General features: G+C 46.3%; 1 protein-coding gene across 1 annotated transcript in view; it reads left to right on the top strand.

The window, feature by feature from the left end:
* The first annotated feature begins 1,392 nt into the window (after positions 1–1,392).
* LOC310800173 (exostosin-1a-like) overlaps positions 1,393–16,844 on the top strand; it is a 108,455-nt gene continuing 93,003 nt past the window's right edge. The window contains exon 1 of the mRNA XM_083662757.1: positions 1,393–2,640. Coding sequence (XP_083518883.1) covers positions 1,667–2,640 — 974 coding nt within the window. The 5' untranslated portion in view covers positions 1,393–1,666. The remainder of the gene's footprint in view (positions 2,641–16,844) is intronic.

The following is a 16,844-nucleotide window of genomic DNA, read 5'->3' on the forward strand; positions in this document are numbered from 1 at the left end:
ACGCTGTGACGTGCAGTGTTGGGGGTAACTCATTACAAAAGTAACATATTACATGTAATATATTACTTTTAGCAGTAACTCAGTAATATAACTTATTACTTATAGGATTTCAGTAATATTATACCAGTTACTTTGTCAAGTAACTCAAGTTACACATTGAGTTAACATTTTTTTAATCAAAGCACATATTTAAAAAAAGATACAATCATTTCCTTATCAGACTGTGTGTTTTTATGCATATAACCACTACAGATGACAATAACAAACGAAAAGAATAACATTTAGAATTTTGGGCGGTTTACACTGACTTCAAGGCAGTTGAAATGATTTTTTGGGATGTTCCAGGGTGGCGATGTCATTCTGCTGCTGCTGTTGTTTTGATGAAAGTAATGCAAAAGTAGTGTAATAAGTAACGAGTTACTCTACACAGACAGTAATATTGTAAAGTAACTTATTACTTTCAAATGAAAGTAACTAGTAATAAGTAGTATATTACATTTTGAGAGTAACTTGCCCAACACTGGTGACGTCAGTGATGTCTTTTCCTTCTTTTTTAGTTCCCTTGTCACATCATCGGCTGTGGGCTGTCGTGGTGGGACAATAATATTTCCGACCAGTGAGAGGCAGTAATGCGCCGTAAAGGCATCTAGTCTGCCGGAAAGCTATCAATCCGAAGAAGAAGAAGAAGTGGTGGGACTGCTGTGCTGTGCTTGCAGTCTGTGCGAACAGCGCTTGTTGTTGCCGGAGCCACCAGTCAAACCCTAAACCCGAATGGACTAGTAGCGTTAATTAACGGACAGACCGTCCTCACAGTCTCGTAGGAGCACCGGGAGATCATTCTGTGACTGTGTGAGTTACCGGAGGAAGAGGACAGACCGGTGCGCCTCTCCAGTTTAAAGGCACTTTGATGATACGACCGATTAGCTAACCAGCTAACATGGAGTGTTTTCCTAAACTAGCCAGCTAGCTTAGCTTCTTGCTAGGTGTGTCAATTAGCTGGACAGAGCAGTGATTCACGTTTGTAAACGTCACTTCTATGTTTTCAGTATGTTCTTCATGTTCAAGCCAACATGTGAGATCGGTTATGTTGTTGAATGTATCGCCGGGGGCTCCGCTGCCCCGCTTGGGTCGTTACGTCCAGGAGGGGAAATAGTTCGGGTCTAGGAAAAAAGTGTGCACAGTAACACCTCGCTGTTTTAACGTCACGTTACAGGGCGACATTATGATCAGTTAGCTTTTTGTTCTGGCTGTCAAACATCAACGCTGAAAATGCATGTTTAGGGGCAAAGGAAAGAGAATGTCAACAAAGAAAAGTAGGGTGCCCCACTTTGAAGAAGCCCCCCTGGCGGCTTGAGCGACGGGATCACTCTGCTGCTGGCTGTGTAGAAACTGCAGCCTAGTTAATCGATAACAGTTACGAGGAGAGAGGTGAATGATCATTATAAATCGCCCACATGCACTGGATCAGTTGTCGGACTTGTGAAAGGCATCTGAAGCGGAAGGTGGAGGGAGACGTGAGCCGCGGGTTACCCCCCTTGCAGCCCGGCGGGGGAAGATGGCGGAGGAGCGCTCCCGTCGGAGGTGGTGAAGCCAACAACACTTGCTGGGGACTTGTGGTGGGATTTCTCGGCGGGCGTCTGGTCCCAGACTGTAGCAGGACACTCTGATGCAGGCCAAAAAACGCTACTTGGTCCTGTTCTCAGCCGGTGCGTGTCTCCTTCTCTTGTTCTGCTTCGGGGGGATACAAGTCCCGCTGTCCGGACACCGGGGTGGTCCCGGCCGGCGTGATGGCGACCACCGCAGCCTGGCCGGTGGTTCTCGCCCCGGGGGCGCGCAGCAGTGGCGGCGCGTCCCGGGAGCCCTGCAGCCTTTTACCCCTTGGAACCAAGAGGAGAGCGACGGCTACAACGGCCACCTGTCACCCAGGCAGAAGAGGGACACCGTCTCAGACGTCAACACGGGCGCACGCTGCAGGATGGACTCCTGCTTCGACTTCGCCCCGTGTAAAAGCCACGGCTTCAAAGTCTACGTCTACCCGCAGCAGAAGGGCGAGAAGATGTCCGAGAGCTACCGCAACATCTTGTCCTCCGTCGAGGCCTCCAGGTTCTACACGTCCGACCCGGCGCGGGCGTGTCTGTTTGTCCTCGGTTTGGACACGTTGGACCGGGACCAGCTCTCGCCGCAGTACGTGCACAACCTGAAGGCCAAGATCCAGGGCCTGCCGCTTTGGAACGGCGGCGCCAACCACATCATCTTCAACCTGTACTCGGGGACGTGGCCCGACTACACGGAGGACCTGGGCTTCGACATCGGCCTCGCCATGCTGGCCAAGGCCAGCATCAGCACCGAGAGCTTCCGGCCCCATTTCGACGTCTCCATCCCGCTCTTCTCCAAAGAGCACCCCAGGACCGGAGGGGACCGGGGCTACCTGAGACACAACTCCATCCCGCCGTACCGGAAGTACATGCTCGTTTTCAAGGGGAAGAGGTACCTCACTGGAATAGGTTCAGACACCAGGAACGCTTTATATCACGTGCATAACTCGCAGGACGTGGTCCTGCTCACCACCTGTAAGCACGGGAAGGACTGGCAGAGACACAAGGACGGACGCTGTGACAGAGACAACACCGAGTACGACAAGTGAGTAGATCCACACTTTACAGCCTGAGGCACAGTTTGATTGAGTGTGTGACACACACACACACACACACACACACACACACACACACACACACACACACACACACACACACACATTTGAAACATTTATTTATGTCCACATAAATACAAGTATGCAAAGGACATAAACAGTAATAGTGCAGTCAAATGCTGGGAGTCAGTTACTTACATGAGTGCCCAGACGGCAAACACAATAATGCATACACATAAGAAACACACAGGATGATAACATGACAGGTTGATATATATACAGTTATACTGTAATGCAACATAACGGTCAGTATCCACTTCATGGGTACAAAAAGCAGCGCCTCCTCCATATTGAGCGGCTGCCGATCACAGTAGATATTGAACAGTATCTGGCTAACTGCTTGGCCCTTCTCTTTGGGAGACCAGCCATCTGAAGGCCTCTCACAACCAGCTTATGGACATGACCCAGGCTACCAACTATGAAAACTAGAAGTTTACACCTGTAGCCCAGCTGTGAAATGGTCTGTGAAACACACACACACACACACACACACACACACACACACACACACACACACACACAGGTTCAGTGTTTTACTCTGCTTTAGGACACATGGGATTGAATCTGAGAGAGACCTTAGCTGCGAGAGGCTGAGCGATACGGACCAAAAATCATATTTTGGTATTTTTAGGCTAAATGGCGTATTTCTTCTGTATTTGGTTGCTGGCTGTTGTTAGTGGTGACTGTATGGGAGGGGTGGGAATCGATCGCAATAGCAATACGATAGTATTGCGATATTGCGATATAGCCGATATTGCAATATATGGAATATTGCGATATTTCGATATATTGCGATTTCTTTTTCAACTGCAAATTATGTCCCCAAAGGAAAACTTTGTCAACATCTGGTTTATATAAGAACAATTTTCCAGTCTGTACATATGACTTCAACCGTTTTATTGCAGCAACATTGTCAAGTAGACAGACCAACAACTTTCATAAAGTCATGTCATAGTTGCATGCACCTGACAAACTGACCTGTTTGTTACAGTCTACTTACAGTCCACCTTAACTGGATGTGTGTGTGGACTAACTGTACTTAGGTCGTTTTTGAACAATGCAACTTCACTTCACTTGCACAAAACATCTTGTGCAGCCCATTCAGTAACTGGGGAATTTGTAAATGACTGTTATGACAAAACTGTTACTGTTAAAACAAAATGAAAATATGCTACCGTTTGTTTACTGCTGGCCTTGGAACTAAAGTTTATAGCAGCCCGGTGGCCTGGCCTGCAATTTTTTATTTTATTTTATTATTATTTTATTTTTTTACAATATCGTCAGGCAAAATATCACGATACTATGGTGTATCGATTTCCCCCCCCCCCACCCCTACTGTATGGTGCTGGCTGTTTGACTGTGGCTCTGTGGGCTGGATTAGCGTTGGACAAAGCGCTGCTGCCAGTAGGGGAAGCCCCTCTGTCTCCTGTTTTCTCAGTCATTTCCCAGACAAACCCAGGAATGCCCCGGCCCCTAAACCTGTGTCCTGCGTGACCCCTCTGTGTCCTGTGTGACCCCTCTGTGTCCTGTGTGACCCCTCTGTGTCCTGTGTGACCCCTCTGTGTCCTGTGTGACCTGTGTCCTGTGTGACCCCTCTGTGTCCTGTGTGACCTGTGTCCTGTGTGACCCCTCTGTGTCCTGTGTGACTCCTCTGTGTCCTGTGTGACCTGTGTCCTGTGTGACCTGTGTCCTGTGTGACCCCTCTGTGTCCTGCGTGACTCCTCTGTGTCCTGTGTGACCTGTGTCCTGTGTGACCTGTGTCCTGTGTGACTCCTCTGTGTCCTGTGTGACCCCTCTGTGTCCTGTGTGACCTGTGTCCTGTGTGACTCCTCTGTGTCCTGTGTGACTCCTCTGTGTCCTGTGTGACTCCTCTGTGTCCTGTGTGACCTGTGTCCTGTGTGACTCCTCTGTGTCCTGCGTGACTCCTCTGTGTCCTGTGTGACCCCTCTGTGTCCTGTGTGACTCCTCTGTGTCCTGTGTGACCTGTGTCCTGTGTGACTCCTCTGTGTCCTGTGTGACCTGTGTCCTGTGTGACCTGTGTCCTGTGTGACTCCTCTGTGTCCTGCGTGACTCCTCTGTGTCCTGTGTGACCCCTCTGTGTCCTGTGTGACCTGTGTCCTGTGTGACCCCTCTGTGTCCTGTGTGACCTGTGTCCTGTGTGACCCCTCTGTGTCCTGTGTGACTCCTCTGTGTCCTGTGTGACCCCTCTGTGTCCTGTGTGACCTGTGTCCTGTGTGACCTGTGTCCTGTGTGACTCCTCTGTGTCCTGTGTGACCCCTCTGTGTCCTGTGTGACCTGTGTCCTGTGTGACTCCTCTGTGTCCTGTGTGACCCCTCTGTGTCCTGTGTGACCTGTGTCCTGTGTGACCCCTCTGTGTCCTGTGTGACATGTGTCCTGTGTGACCCCTCTGTGTCCTGTGTGACCCCTCTGTGTCCTGTGTGACTCCTCTGTGTCCTGTGTGACCTGTGTCCTGTGTGACCCCTCTGTGTCCTGTGTGACCTGTGTCCTGTGTGACCTGTGTCCTGTGTGACCCCTCTGTGTCCTGTGTGACCCCTCTGTGTCCTGTGTGACCCCTCTGTGTCCTGTGTGACCCCTCTGTGTCCTGTGTGACCTGTGTCCTGTGTGACTCCTCTGTGTCCTGTGTGACTCCTCTGTGTCCTGTGTGACCCCTCTGTGTCCTGTGTGACCTGTGTCCTGTGTGACCCCTCTGTGTCCTGTGTGACTCCTCTGTGTCCTGTGTGACCCCTCTGTGTCCTGTGTGACTCCTCTGTGTCCTGTGTGACTCCTCTGTGTCCTGTGTGACCCCTCTGTGTCCTGTGTGACTCCTCTGTGTCCTGTGTGACCCCTCTGTGTCCTGTGTGACTCCTCTGTGTCCTGTGTGACCCCTCTGTGTCCTGACCCCTCTGTGTCCTGTGTGACTCCTCTGTGTCCTGTGTGACTCCTCTGTGTCCTGTGTGACCCCTCTGTGTCCTGTGTGACCCCTCTGTGTCCTGCGTGACCCCTCTGTGTCCTGCGTGACCCCTCTGTGTCCTGTGTGACCCCTCTGTGTCCTGTGTGACCCCTCTGTGTCCTGTGTGACCCCTCTGTGTCCTGTGTGACTCCTCTGTGTCCTGTGTGACCCCTCTGTGTCCTGTGTGACCCCTCTGTTGTTAGTTAGGGGTTCCTCCTGCTGTGAGCGACCCCCATGTCAACCCTCTCTGTCCTGTGTTGTTGCTGCAGTGTCATCAGATGTTCAGTCAGGGTGACAGAGCTTCATAGGCTGTCGTCACGGCTCTGTTTGGGTTCAGACACAATATGGATCAGAGAGTGAGAACGAGCGAGACGATGACTTTCTGTCCTCAAATTAATACGTTGATGTGTTCTCCTTCACAGTAGGGATGTTCATTTTGAAAAATTTCCATAATCGAAAATCGGGAAAATTAACGATCAATTATCGATTCATCGATTATCGATAGCCTAATAATAATAATATATATATATACATATATATATATATATATATATATTTTTTTTTACTCTGGTCTGGTAATAACGTTGCGCGTTCTCGGCCAGCTATAATGGCGATGCCGCTGTGTAGTAAGAATATCAGACACTAGCGCTGTGGCCAGGTAAACAAACATGTTACATGTCAGGTTACATGATGTAAGGCAATCGGCGTCTTCCAGCTTAGCTGACAACACAAGAGTCAAATCAACAGGCCTGAGCCTCACTGAGGTCCGCAGACCGCTGGGTGCGTTTGTTTGTGTCCCCGGCGCATGCCGGTGTGAATTCCCCATGTTTAAAACAGTTTTGTTGGCACAAAGGCCCGTGCCCAGCCAGAAAACTAGAGACTATATGAAGCTCCACCTCACGTTAGTCGGCTGTGCAATGGAGTGGGGCGAGGAGGAACGAATTCCACCCAAACCTAGTCCGAAAAAAAATAGAAAAAATAAAAATAACAATAATCGATCCAAATTCCACATGATCGATTCAATTCCTTAACGATCAATTATCGATTTTCGATAATTGATGAACATCCCTACTTCACAGGGTGTCATTATGTTTGTTCACTAGTGCACGCCAGGATACGAGGATAGGAATGACACTTATTTTTCAGGAGCAAATCTGATGAAGCAGTATAGAGACACTGCGTAACGCGTCCTCATTCAGAAACCACGCCCAAGACGGGGGGAAACAGAAACCCCCCCCTCCAATCCTGCCGTTCTCCTGTGTCACGTGCATGGTTGCGTGTTGCACAGAAAGATCGTATATACGGAAGATGAACACTCTCAACTTACTTCCTTGACAGCTAGATCCACATTTTTCTTGTCGCCAATTCTCAATGGCTTCCTTGTTTTGCTCAGGAGTACCAAAAAAACTTTAACTGGCAATTTTTTTACATTTGTTGTCTGCGCAGCCCCACCACACAACAGCTTTTAGCTATGTTTAATTCAAGGAAAATGACGCTGGTGTGTGGAAATGAACGGAGCTTTTCCCCCGTGATGGGCGTGGCCTATTTCATGCAGTGTCTCTATGTGAAAGTTGCAGAAAGTAGTAGCCGGCACGGCTCGGCCCGACGGGGGAAGTCTGAGGATGGCTGCCTCTTTTTCAGTGGAGGTCCCTGGTTGTGTTCTAAAATCTTCTCCATCCTCACACTCTAAAAACCCCAAAAGAAAATGTTTATTTTTTATTTTCTAATCTAACATTTCTTTCGGGGATGAAGTAACTGCCAGTCTATCTGTCTATCTATCTAGCTATATCTATAAATAATAATAATAATTAGAATATTGTAATATGGATGCCATTATTAACACATTCACTGCCAGCCATTTTTTTTTTTTACTGTAGGTAGCTTCTGCCAAGCCGTTTTTTGAGGATTCTGGCTCATTTGACAAGAGCCGAGGATAATTTTCTGCTTGGACTTTGTGAACACGAAGTTCACAAAAGTACTAATAGAATGTGTGCTTTCTCTGTCTAAAAGAGTTAGTTTGTAGAGTTAGTAGTTATGTAGATATTAGCCGTTGAGTACAGCATGGTTTCAGTGTCTGAGACAGGAAGCTGAGATAATCGCAGTTTTGTGAAATTCAATCAAACAGGCAGAACAGTCACTTTAACCATTTATTTTTGGCATCAGTGAGAGATCAGACATCTGAACAATATAGTTCTGAACGCCCTCTCCTTCAAACTCCTCCCTCCGTGGGCGTGTCTGGTGGCGTTTGTCACAAGCCAGTTTCTCCTGCCTGTCTGAGCAGTGAGCAGCCTCCCTCTCTGGCGGCCCCTCGTCGGCGAGTGTGGCGAGTGTGGACTGTGGATAGGACTCAATCGTTTCTTGGATTTTCGGTTGAGAGCTTTGATGAAGCTTTGTGCGATTCTAGGCTTTATGCTGCCCACCCAGTCTATTTTTGGAACCCACCCGCCCGTGTGCAGCAGCGTGAAAGCGTTTTCGCCTACAGTATGAGAATGAGGCTCGCTCGTTTCTGGGTTTTTGGAATGCATGCGATTCTGGCCTTTCTGCGGGTGTTTCAAAGTGTGTTTCACCCATAATCTATTATGCAAATTTGCAATCCCCCACGCCAGCACCGCTCTCGGTGTGCTGCTCTGCTGGCGCGGCCGCTCTCGGGCGAGTCTGGTGACTGATGACTGTAAAATCGCCAAGCCATTTCCTTGAGAATGGCTTTCTCCCGCGGCTGTTTTTGGTTGCCTTTCTCTCTGTCGGGAGAGCACTGTCGCCACTTAGTTGGTCGGTAAAATAGATTATACTAATTCAATACTTCCAATATTTTTATAGGAGACGTGGGGGGCATTGATCCACGTAGCACCGTCAAAAAAGTCAACTCGTCATTGGCAGTGAACGGTTGGATTGTGTTTGACGAGTCAACTCGTCATTGGCAGTGAATGTGTTAAGTTACTTTACTTTTTTTTTATATATCTTTTTCTTGTTTTATCATTTTGTATAAACTGACCAGCAGCAGGTTTCCTAAAGAACTTTATGACTGACTTTAAGTCAGAGTCCTCTGAGTTGGGCTTGGTGCTCTTTTCCTTTTGTTTGCTTCTCTGTAATGATAAAATCATTCAGTTTTGTTAGTGAGAGGGAGGGAGCAGCCTGTGGGCCATATAATCCACATCCCTCCAGTCCTTATCCTACATGATGTAATCTATACTATAATGACGATAGCGTCTGTCCGCACGCTGCCACAATGATCCTAAAAGCAAAATGCTTATTGTTTTGAATGATTTGGCATCTTCTATGACTGTCAACACTAGTATTGTTGTATTGTAGTAATATGCCATAAAGGTTTATTGAAATTTTGGGCAGATCAGAAAAAAATAAAATAATAATAAGGGTGCAATTTGTTTCTGGCCTGGCGGGCCCAGGCTTTATTTGCGGAAATGATACAGTATGGCCCCTAGATGAATGTTGCTCATCCATCCACTCGATGATGAGACAGACTTTGCACGACATCACCAGCAACAAGGAACTTTCACTGATGCTGTGAAGAAGTGGGGAAATTGGATCAGGAGACATTATTGTATTCTTACATTGTTAGAAAGATCTCTAGTTGGAAAAGTATCAGCAAACATATATGATGCAATTATGTCTAGAGCCCGACCGATACTGGATTTTGGAGGCCGGTGCCGATACCGATATTAGGAAGTAAAAAAATTCCGATATCGATATATCGGCCGATATTCTTATATTATATATGCACATTATATTACACAATGTTTTTGCAATGATCCCTCAAATATCAAACACTTGACAAAGATATGACTTGACATGACTTGAGATATGTAATGTAGGCAGGATATTTTACAGCTTATCAATACACTTTATTGTCCAAAATGACATCAATGCAATGAAACAGTAAACCGAACTCGGAAATTAATAATGATAAATAACTAGAAATACAAAAACAGAACAAATATAAAAAAGAGAAAAAAAAGATCAAATATACACGACATGTTGTCTATAACTTAAAAAATACAAAATAAAAAAATATCGGCCAACATATCGGCCGATAGGGCTGGGTCGGTTTGAAAATTTTAAAACCGGTTCGATATTGCCGTCTAAACCGGATCGAACCGGTATACCGATTTTTTTGTAATTAAATTTTTTTTTTTTTTTTTTTTCAAGCAGGGCTCCCGAGTGTAGCCCATAACTGTCTGTAGTGCAACTTCAGTCCACCTGATAGCGATAATACACCTCTAAGCTGGTATTGTCAACCAGCAATGATACTGAATAAAAAGAAGCAGGACACCTGTGTAACAAACACCCTGTATTTATTTCTCATAACTATTCAGCTCAACTTTTCTTCTAAACATCAAAATAATAAATGAAATAAGACTTCTGCCTATAGTGCAACTTGAGAAAAAGGCTAATAAAAACACAAGCAGTGCAATCAGAATGGATTGGCTTACAGCTGAGCTGCCTTATAAACTTCAAAACTCACAAATTCACACAATATAGGGCCTAGGCATGGGTCGGTTTGAACATTTTGAAACCGGTTCGATATTCCCCAAAAAAACGTATCAAAGCGGCTGCAGTTGGTGGCGATAATGCACCTCTAAGCTGGTATGCTGCCAACCAGCACGAACACTGAATACAAATAAGCAGAACCTTTTAACTGTAACAACACACTGTTTTTATTTCTCATAACTATTCAGCTTAACTTTTCTTCAAACATCAACATAATAAACAAAATAAGACTTTTGCCTACTAGTGCAACTTGAGAAGAGGCTAATACGAACAATAGTGCAATCAGAATGGACTGGCAAAAAAAAAAAAAAAAAAAAAAAAATTTTTTTTTTTTTTTTTTTTTTTTTTTAGGTTTTTTCGGTTTGCACGTGATCAAACCGGTTTGGGCTCGTATACCGAACCGAACCGAACCGGTAAAACCGGAAATCGACCCATGCCTATCGGCCGATACCGATATATCGGTTATGGGCCAATATCGGCCGATAATATCGGTTCGGGCTCTAATTATGTCTAATGCTCTATTTGGCAAGTGAACTGTGTCTTGGTTTTTGTCTGTTTAGCTGTCATTTCCTTTGCTATTTCCAGCCAGCTGGTACAGTCAACTCTCCTCCACACTGTCTGTCCTTCATACAACATCTCCAGTCAGCCACTTTGTGTACAAGCCTGTAACGCAGCCAGAAGAGAGCAGAGAAGACGCGGCGGGAGGTGGGAGGCGGGAGGCGGGAGGTGGGAGGTGGGAGGCGGGAGGCGGGAGGCGGGAGGCGGGAGGCGCGGGGTGGGAGGCGGGAGGCGGGAGGTGGGAGGCGGGAGGCGGGAGGCGGGAGGCGCGGGGTGGGAGGCGGGAGGTGGGAGGTGGGAGGCGGGAGGCGGGAAGCGCGGGGTGGGAGGCGGGAGGCGGGAGGCGGGAGGCGCGGGGTGGGAGGCGGGAGGCGGGAGGTGGGAGGCGGGAGGCGGGAGGCGGGAGGCGCGGGGTGGGAGGCGGGAGGCGGGAGGCGCGGGGTGGGAGGCGGGGGGTGGGAGGCGGGAGGCGCGGGGTGGGAGGCGGGAGGCGGGAGGTGGGAGGTGGGAGGCGGGAGGTAGACCCAGATGCAATTTTAACTTCAAACTGAAAGCCCCCTCACAGCTTGTGTCCAATTAAGAGGCCCCGTCAAGCGAGAGAGGGAAGAGAAGAGAAGAGAGATGAGGAGAGAGAGAGAGAGAGAGAGAGAGAGAGAGAGAGAGACAGAGGAATGTAGAGAGAGAGAGAGAGAGAGAGAGAGAGAGAGAGAGAGAGAGAGAGAGAGAGAGAGAGAGAGAGAGAGAGAGAGAGAGAGGAATGTAGAGAGAGAGAGAGAGAGAGAGAGAGAGAGAGAGAGAGAGAGAGAGAGACAGAGGAATGTAGAGAGAGAGAGAGAGAGAGAGAGAGAGAGAGAGAGAGAGAGAGAGAGAGAGAGAGAGAGAGAGAGACTGTTAAATGGAAAGATAGAAAGGAGAGAGTGAAAGCCAGAGAGAAGCAGAAAAGAGACAAAAAACACAAAGGAGCCATCCCACAGAGGGATGTGCGTGTCGCGGCTCGCTGGGCGCTGACGTTAGTCTGGTGTATTTATAGAGTTAGTCTGGTAGGTGTATTTATAGAGTTAGTCTGGTAGGTGTATTTATAGAGTTACAGGCTTTTAAATCCTCACGATTCGGCCAAATCCCCTGGCAGAGCGGGCTGCCAGCCAACGTCACGCTGGCTCCACAGAGCATCATGGGGGAGATGATGATCACTGGAGGATGGTAGATCTCACAAGTTCCTGCTCATTCACTTTAGCTGTGTCTAGGGATGCACCGATATGAACTTTATAGCCAATAATACCGATAACCAAGATTAACATTGCTGTTATGGCACATAACCAATTATTTACCAATAGGGCTGGGTATTGGTTCAAATTTCAAGAATCGATTCGATTCCGATACACAAGGTTCTGAATCGATTAATCCCGATTCGATTCGATTAATTTCAATATCGATTTGGTTAGTGATACTAAAACATGTTTTTTTTAGCTGTAACCTGAATTACATGACTGTCCAGTTATCTAACACAAGATGTTTGAAAGATGTTACAAAGTCGGGCATTTTAACAAGGGGGGGAATGCCTACTGCCCCAGACGCCTAGTGGCCATTCGAGGAACTACAGCTTTTCAATTCACTTCCGCATCCTCAGAGGGAAGGGAGGGTGGGCTTGCCCACTGATCTGCACTCAGAGCATAGTGCACTTATTTAAAAAAAAAAATATATATATATAATGTATAAACTAAATATAGGTCCACAGTAGGCATGGGTCGATTCCCGGTTTTACTGGTCCGGTCCAATGTACCAGCCGGAACTGTTTTGATTCCATAAAAAATGTCTGAACCGACATTTTTCCAACAAACTGAGAAAAACAACGTTTAAATTTTGAACTCAGAGGGCCATAACTTTGCGCTGACGGACATGTGGTCAAGTATGACCATTCATTTATTACACTATATCTCACAGAGGGTCATTTAATAAACAAAACAACATGACTCTGCTGCTTCTTCTTCTTCTTCTTCTTTTTCTCCTCCTCCTTCTTCTCCTTCTTCAGTTATTTGTGGTTGGCAAACCATTTTAGAGGTGCATTATCGCCACCAAGTGGACTAGAGTCGCACTACAGTCATTTATCAAATTGGGAAGCACTGCTCAAAGTGCGACACCTAGTGGCAAAATTCGGTATACCGGTTAGATTCGGTTTGGAGAGCGATACCGAACCGGTTTAAAAAATTTCACTCCGACCCATGCCTAGTCCACACAGGGCTGGAAACTTAACCTTTTTACCACCTTCCCAAAACCGTCTCGAAACATTGTATGTTTGTTGAAAGTTTGTTGACAGACTCTGTTACTTACAAGCCAAATAGACAGAACCAGATACATTGCTAAGGTTGTTTTTCTTCCATTTGATACAAATGAGTCATCTGTGGGCTTAGCTTTACTGAGAATTCAGTTTGCATTTAGAGCACACAGTGTGTTTTGACTCCACAGGCTCAAGCTAGCTCTCTATGCATGACTGAGTGCCCTGTGATGTCACCTCGTCAATACATCCCCAGGTGTGTGTGTGTGTGTGTGTGTGTGTGTGTGTGTGTGTGTGTGTGATATTTCCATTTCCACCATGACTGATGCAAACACGTCGGTGTATTTACAGCAGGCAGCAGCATCCGTTGGCAGAAATGAAGCGTGCTCATATTTGACCTCATATATTCTCTGAACTAGAGTCTAGACGTGTTTGACGACCACATTCATTTCAAAGCCAAAGTGAGCGAGCTGCAGTCAGGACGTCCCAGTAAAGAAAGAGGCGAACTGGGGGGGGGGGGGGGGGCTAAAGCTCACGCTATTCACTCACAACATTATGAGCCTGAGTCTGGCTTATCGCCAGTGTTGGGCAAGTTACTTTCAAAATGTAATATACTACATATTACTAGTTACTTTCATTTGAAAGTAATAAGTTACTTTACAATATTACTTTCTGTGTAGAGTTACTTATTACACTACTTTTGCATTACTTTTACCAAAACAGCAAAATGACATTGCCGCCCCGGAACCATCCCAAAAAATAATTTCAACCACCTCGAAATCAGTGTAAACAATCCAAAATTCTAAATGTTATTTTCCTTTCTTATTGTCATCTATAGTGGTTATTTGCATAAAAACACACAGTTTAATTAGGAAATGATTGTATCTTTTTGAAATATGTGCTTTGATTTAATCAAATGTAACTCAATTTGTAACTTGAGTTACTTGACAAAGTAACTGGTATAATATTACTGAAATCCTATAAGTAATAAGTTATATTACTGAGTTACTGCTAAAAGTAATATAGTGCATGTAATATGTTACTTTTGTAATGAGTTACCCCCAACACTGCTTATCGCACTCACACACCCACTCTCCTGTCTGTCTTCCCTGTTGCTTTCTAATGTGCTGCTATCTAGTTCAAGAAGAAAAGCCATTTAAAGAGCTGCTTTGAAGAGAGGATCAGTCATGGGTGTGCGGGTGTCAGTTACTCTGGTCCAGAAACCAGCTGAATGCTGCACTTTCTTTCTCAGATGGCCTCCATGATCGCACTCCATGACTACGTTTACATGATGCACACAATATTCCGGTTTTTGCCCATATTCCGAAAAAGACAATATTCCGACCAAATGAATAATCCACTAATTTTCCCGTTTACATGCAGCCGTAGTTGCAGTTAGGCTTTCTGGCTCGTCCAGTGCATTGCCCCCTTGGTTAAATGGGTTCGGTGTGCTGTGAACAATGAAACACCTGCTGCCTGAAGCCCATATAGGAAGAATGGAACCTTGATCTTGTTCAAGTTTGATAGTGTGTACTACTTGAGATCTGCCCCCCCCTCTCGCTCTCTGTATCGGTCTCTGGTCTCTGGTCCTGTCCTGACAGGATGACGTCTCTCTAGTCCTTGGCAGCCATGTGCAGGTGATGTATTCCACTTGGAATGCTGAGAGACTGAGGTAAGGGACGAGACGTGAGACTGAGGTAAGGGACGAGACGTGAGACTGAGGTAAGGGACGAGACGTGAGACTGAGGTAAGGGACGAGACGTGAGACTGAGGTAAGGGACGAGACGTGAGACTGAGGTAAGGGACGAGACGTGAGACTGAGGTAAGGGACGAGACTAGGGATGCCACGGTGTGAACATTTTCACACCGAATAATAAGCACGTGACTTCACCGGTATTACCGGTTACACCGGGAAATGTTAGTTCCTACCAGTGCATGTTGTTCCCGGGAACAATAACAGTGAGACACCAGTCGGGTATCCACAGCAGCTAGACTAGAGCGAACGTTACGTTATATGCATGTTGATAATACAAGTTTTAAAGTAAGCAAGAGTCTACGCTTTAACCGTCCATTCTGTAGGTTCATAGAGACAAGACGCACGCTGCTGCTGTTTAAAGTACTAGCATGGACGCTCACAGTCATACAACACTCGCTGCATCACAACTCATGGCTACATCTGAGTCGAGACAACTTTTCAGACGCCCGTGGAGACAATCTTTCTCAAAAGAAACTAACGTTGGCGACACACCTGGAGACTTTTTCTGACATGGGATTAACAATACCAGCAAGCAGACGTGAGACAGTGAGGTAACGAGATGTGAGACAGTGAGGTAAGGGACGAGACGTGAGACAGTGAGGTAAGGGACCAGACGTGAGACAGTGAGGTAAGGCACCAGACGTGAGACAGTGAGGTAAGGCACCAGGCACAGAGTGTGGTCCTTTCTGTGAAGAGACTTTCCATCGTTATATAATATAAAGGCACACACCACCTTGCATCTTGACAGATCATGTGATAGGAGACAGATCATGTGATAGGAGACAGATCATGTGATAGGAGACAGATCATGTGATAGGAGTGGGCTGGATTGAACAGCAGAAAATAGGTGGAGCTGCCAAGTAAACCTGGATTGGAGCGATGGATCGGAGAGGAGAGGGTTAGGGAGTGTAAAAAGTACACTAGAAATGGTGATATAACATCAGAATCAGAATCACTTTTATTGCCACAGTATTAGGGATGGGCATCGAATTTCGAATGTTCGAATAATCGTTGTTATTATCAAGGTCGACTTTTATTATTGAAAGTCGAAATTCGAAAAAAAAAAGAAAATGTAAAAAAAAAAAAAAATTTGTGTGAGTGAAATGTTGCATTGTCTCCCCTGATTCTAAGTATAGTCGAATCGCTTGGTTTGAGCAAGTAAAACAATTTTTATAAGCATTTTAAGCAAGGTTTATGGAAAAATGAATGGCGGATGAAATCCCATGAAGAGGGAGAGGGGGTGACTTTGGCACCCCTTTGGCACTCAGACCTGAGCCTACTAAATATTTAATGAACCACTCATGATTGTCAAAACTGTTTTTTATTTTCAAAAATGTCAATGTCATGTAACATGTTCTTTACTTCAGTGGTGCAATGCTTGTTTGAGCTAAAAATCCACAGCAGAAGCTTTTTCTATTAACTCATTGAGTGCCAGCCACTTTTGGAGAACGGATGCTCCCAGTGCCAGAGTTTTCAGAGCGTTTTCAGTGATTTCTCGAGGCCCACAGAATATTGTGTGATATTACTATGTAAACACCGAACACGCACAAGAACGAGCTGGCTCTATTGTATCATCAGCAAAAAAAAGTTTATTGATACCATTTTCCGTTCTTTAGTTATGAGCCGGAGAAGATAGGTTGTTTTCAGCGTTTTCAGGCTTTTCAAATTATTAGCTGAGATAATCCGCCTTTTGTGAAATGCAGCATTTCAAGCACATTCACTGAGTCTGAAGATAATATTTTCTGATGTAGTGACGTAGTTGTTGTGTGATGCCCTGCGTGCACCACCCCCCTCCCCCCCTCCCCCCGTAAACTCCTCCCCACACTGCACACAGCCTCACGCAACCATTATATTTTCGGAGTGCTGCGTTTGTGTGCTGCTGTCGGCTCTCAGCGCCACAGCAGGGAAGAGCCAACCCGGATTGCTGAATGGTTTGGCGTCAGGGGCTGCTTTCCTGGCTGCTAATCCGGTGGAGAAACTATACAGACAGACAGACAGACAGACAGGGACAGAGGGGCTCAGTTGTGAGCGCGGATTGACTCCTGTTCGGAGCCAATGTCAGCTCCCGCGACAGAGCAAATGGCTCTGGGAG

The sequence above is a fragment of the Poromitra crassiceps genome (genome assembly GCF_964638095.1).
Source record: "Poromitra crassiceps genome assembly, chromosome: 29".
Classification (NCBI taxonomy): Eukaryota; Metazoa; Chordata; class Actinopteri; order Beryciformes; family Melamphaidae; genus Poromitra; species Poromitra crassiceps.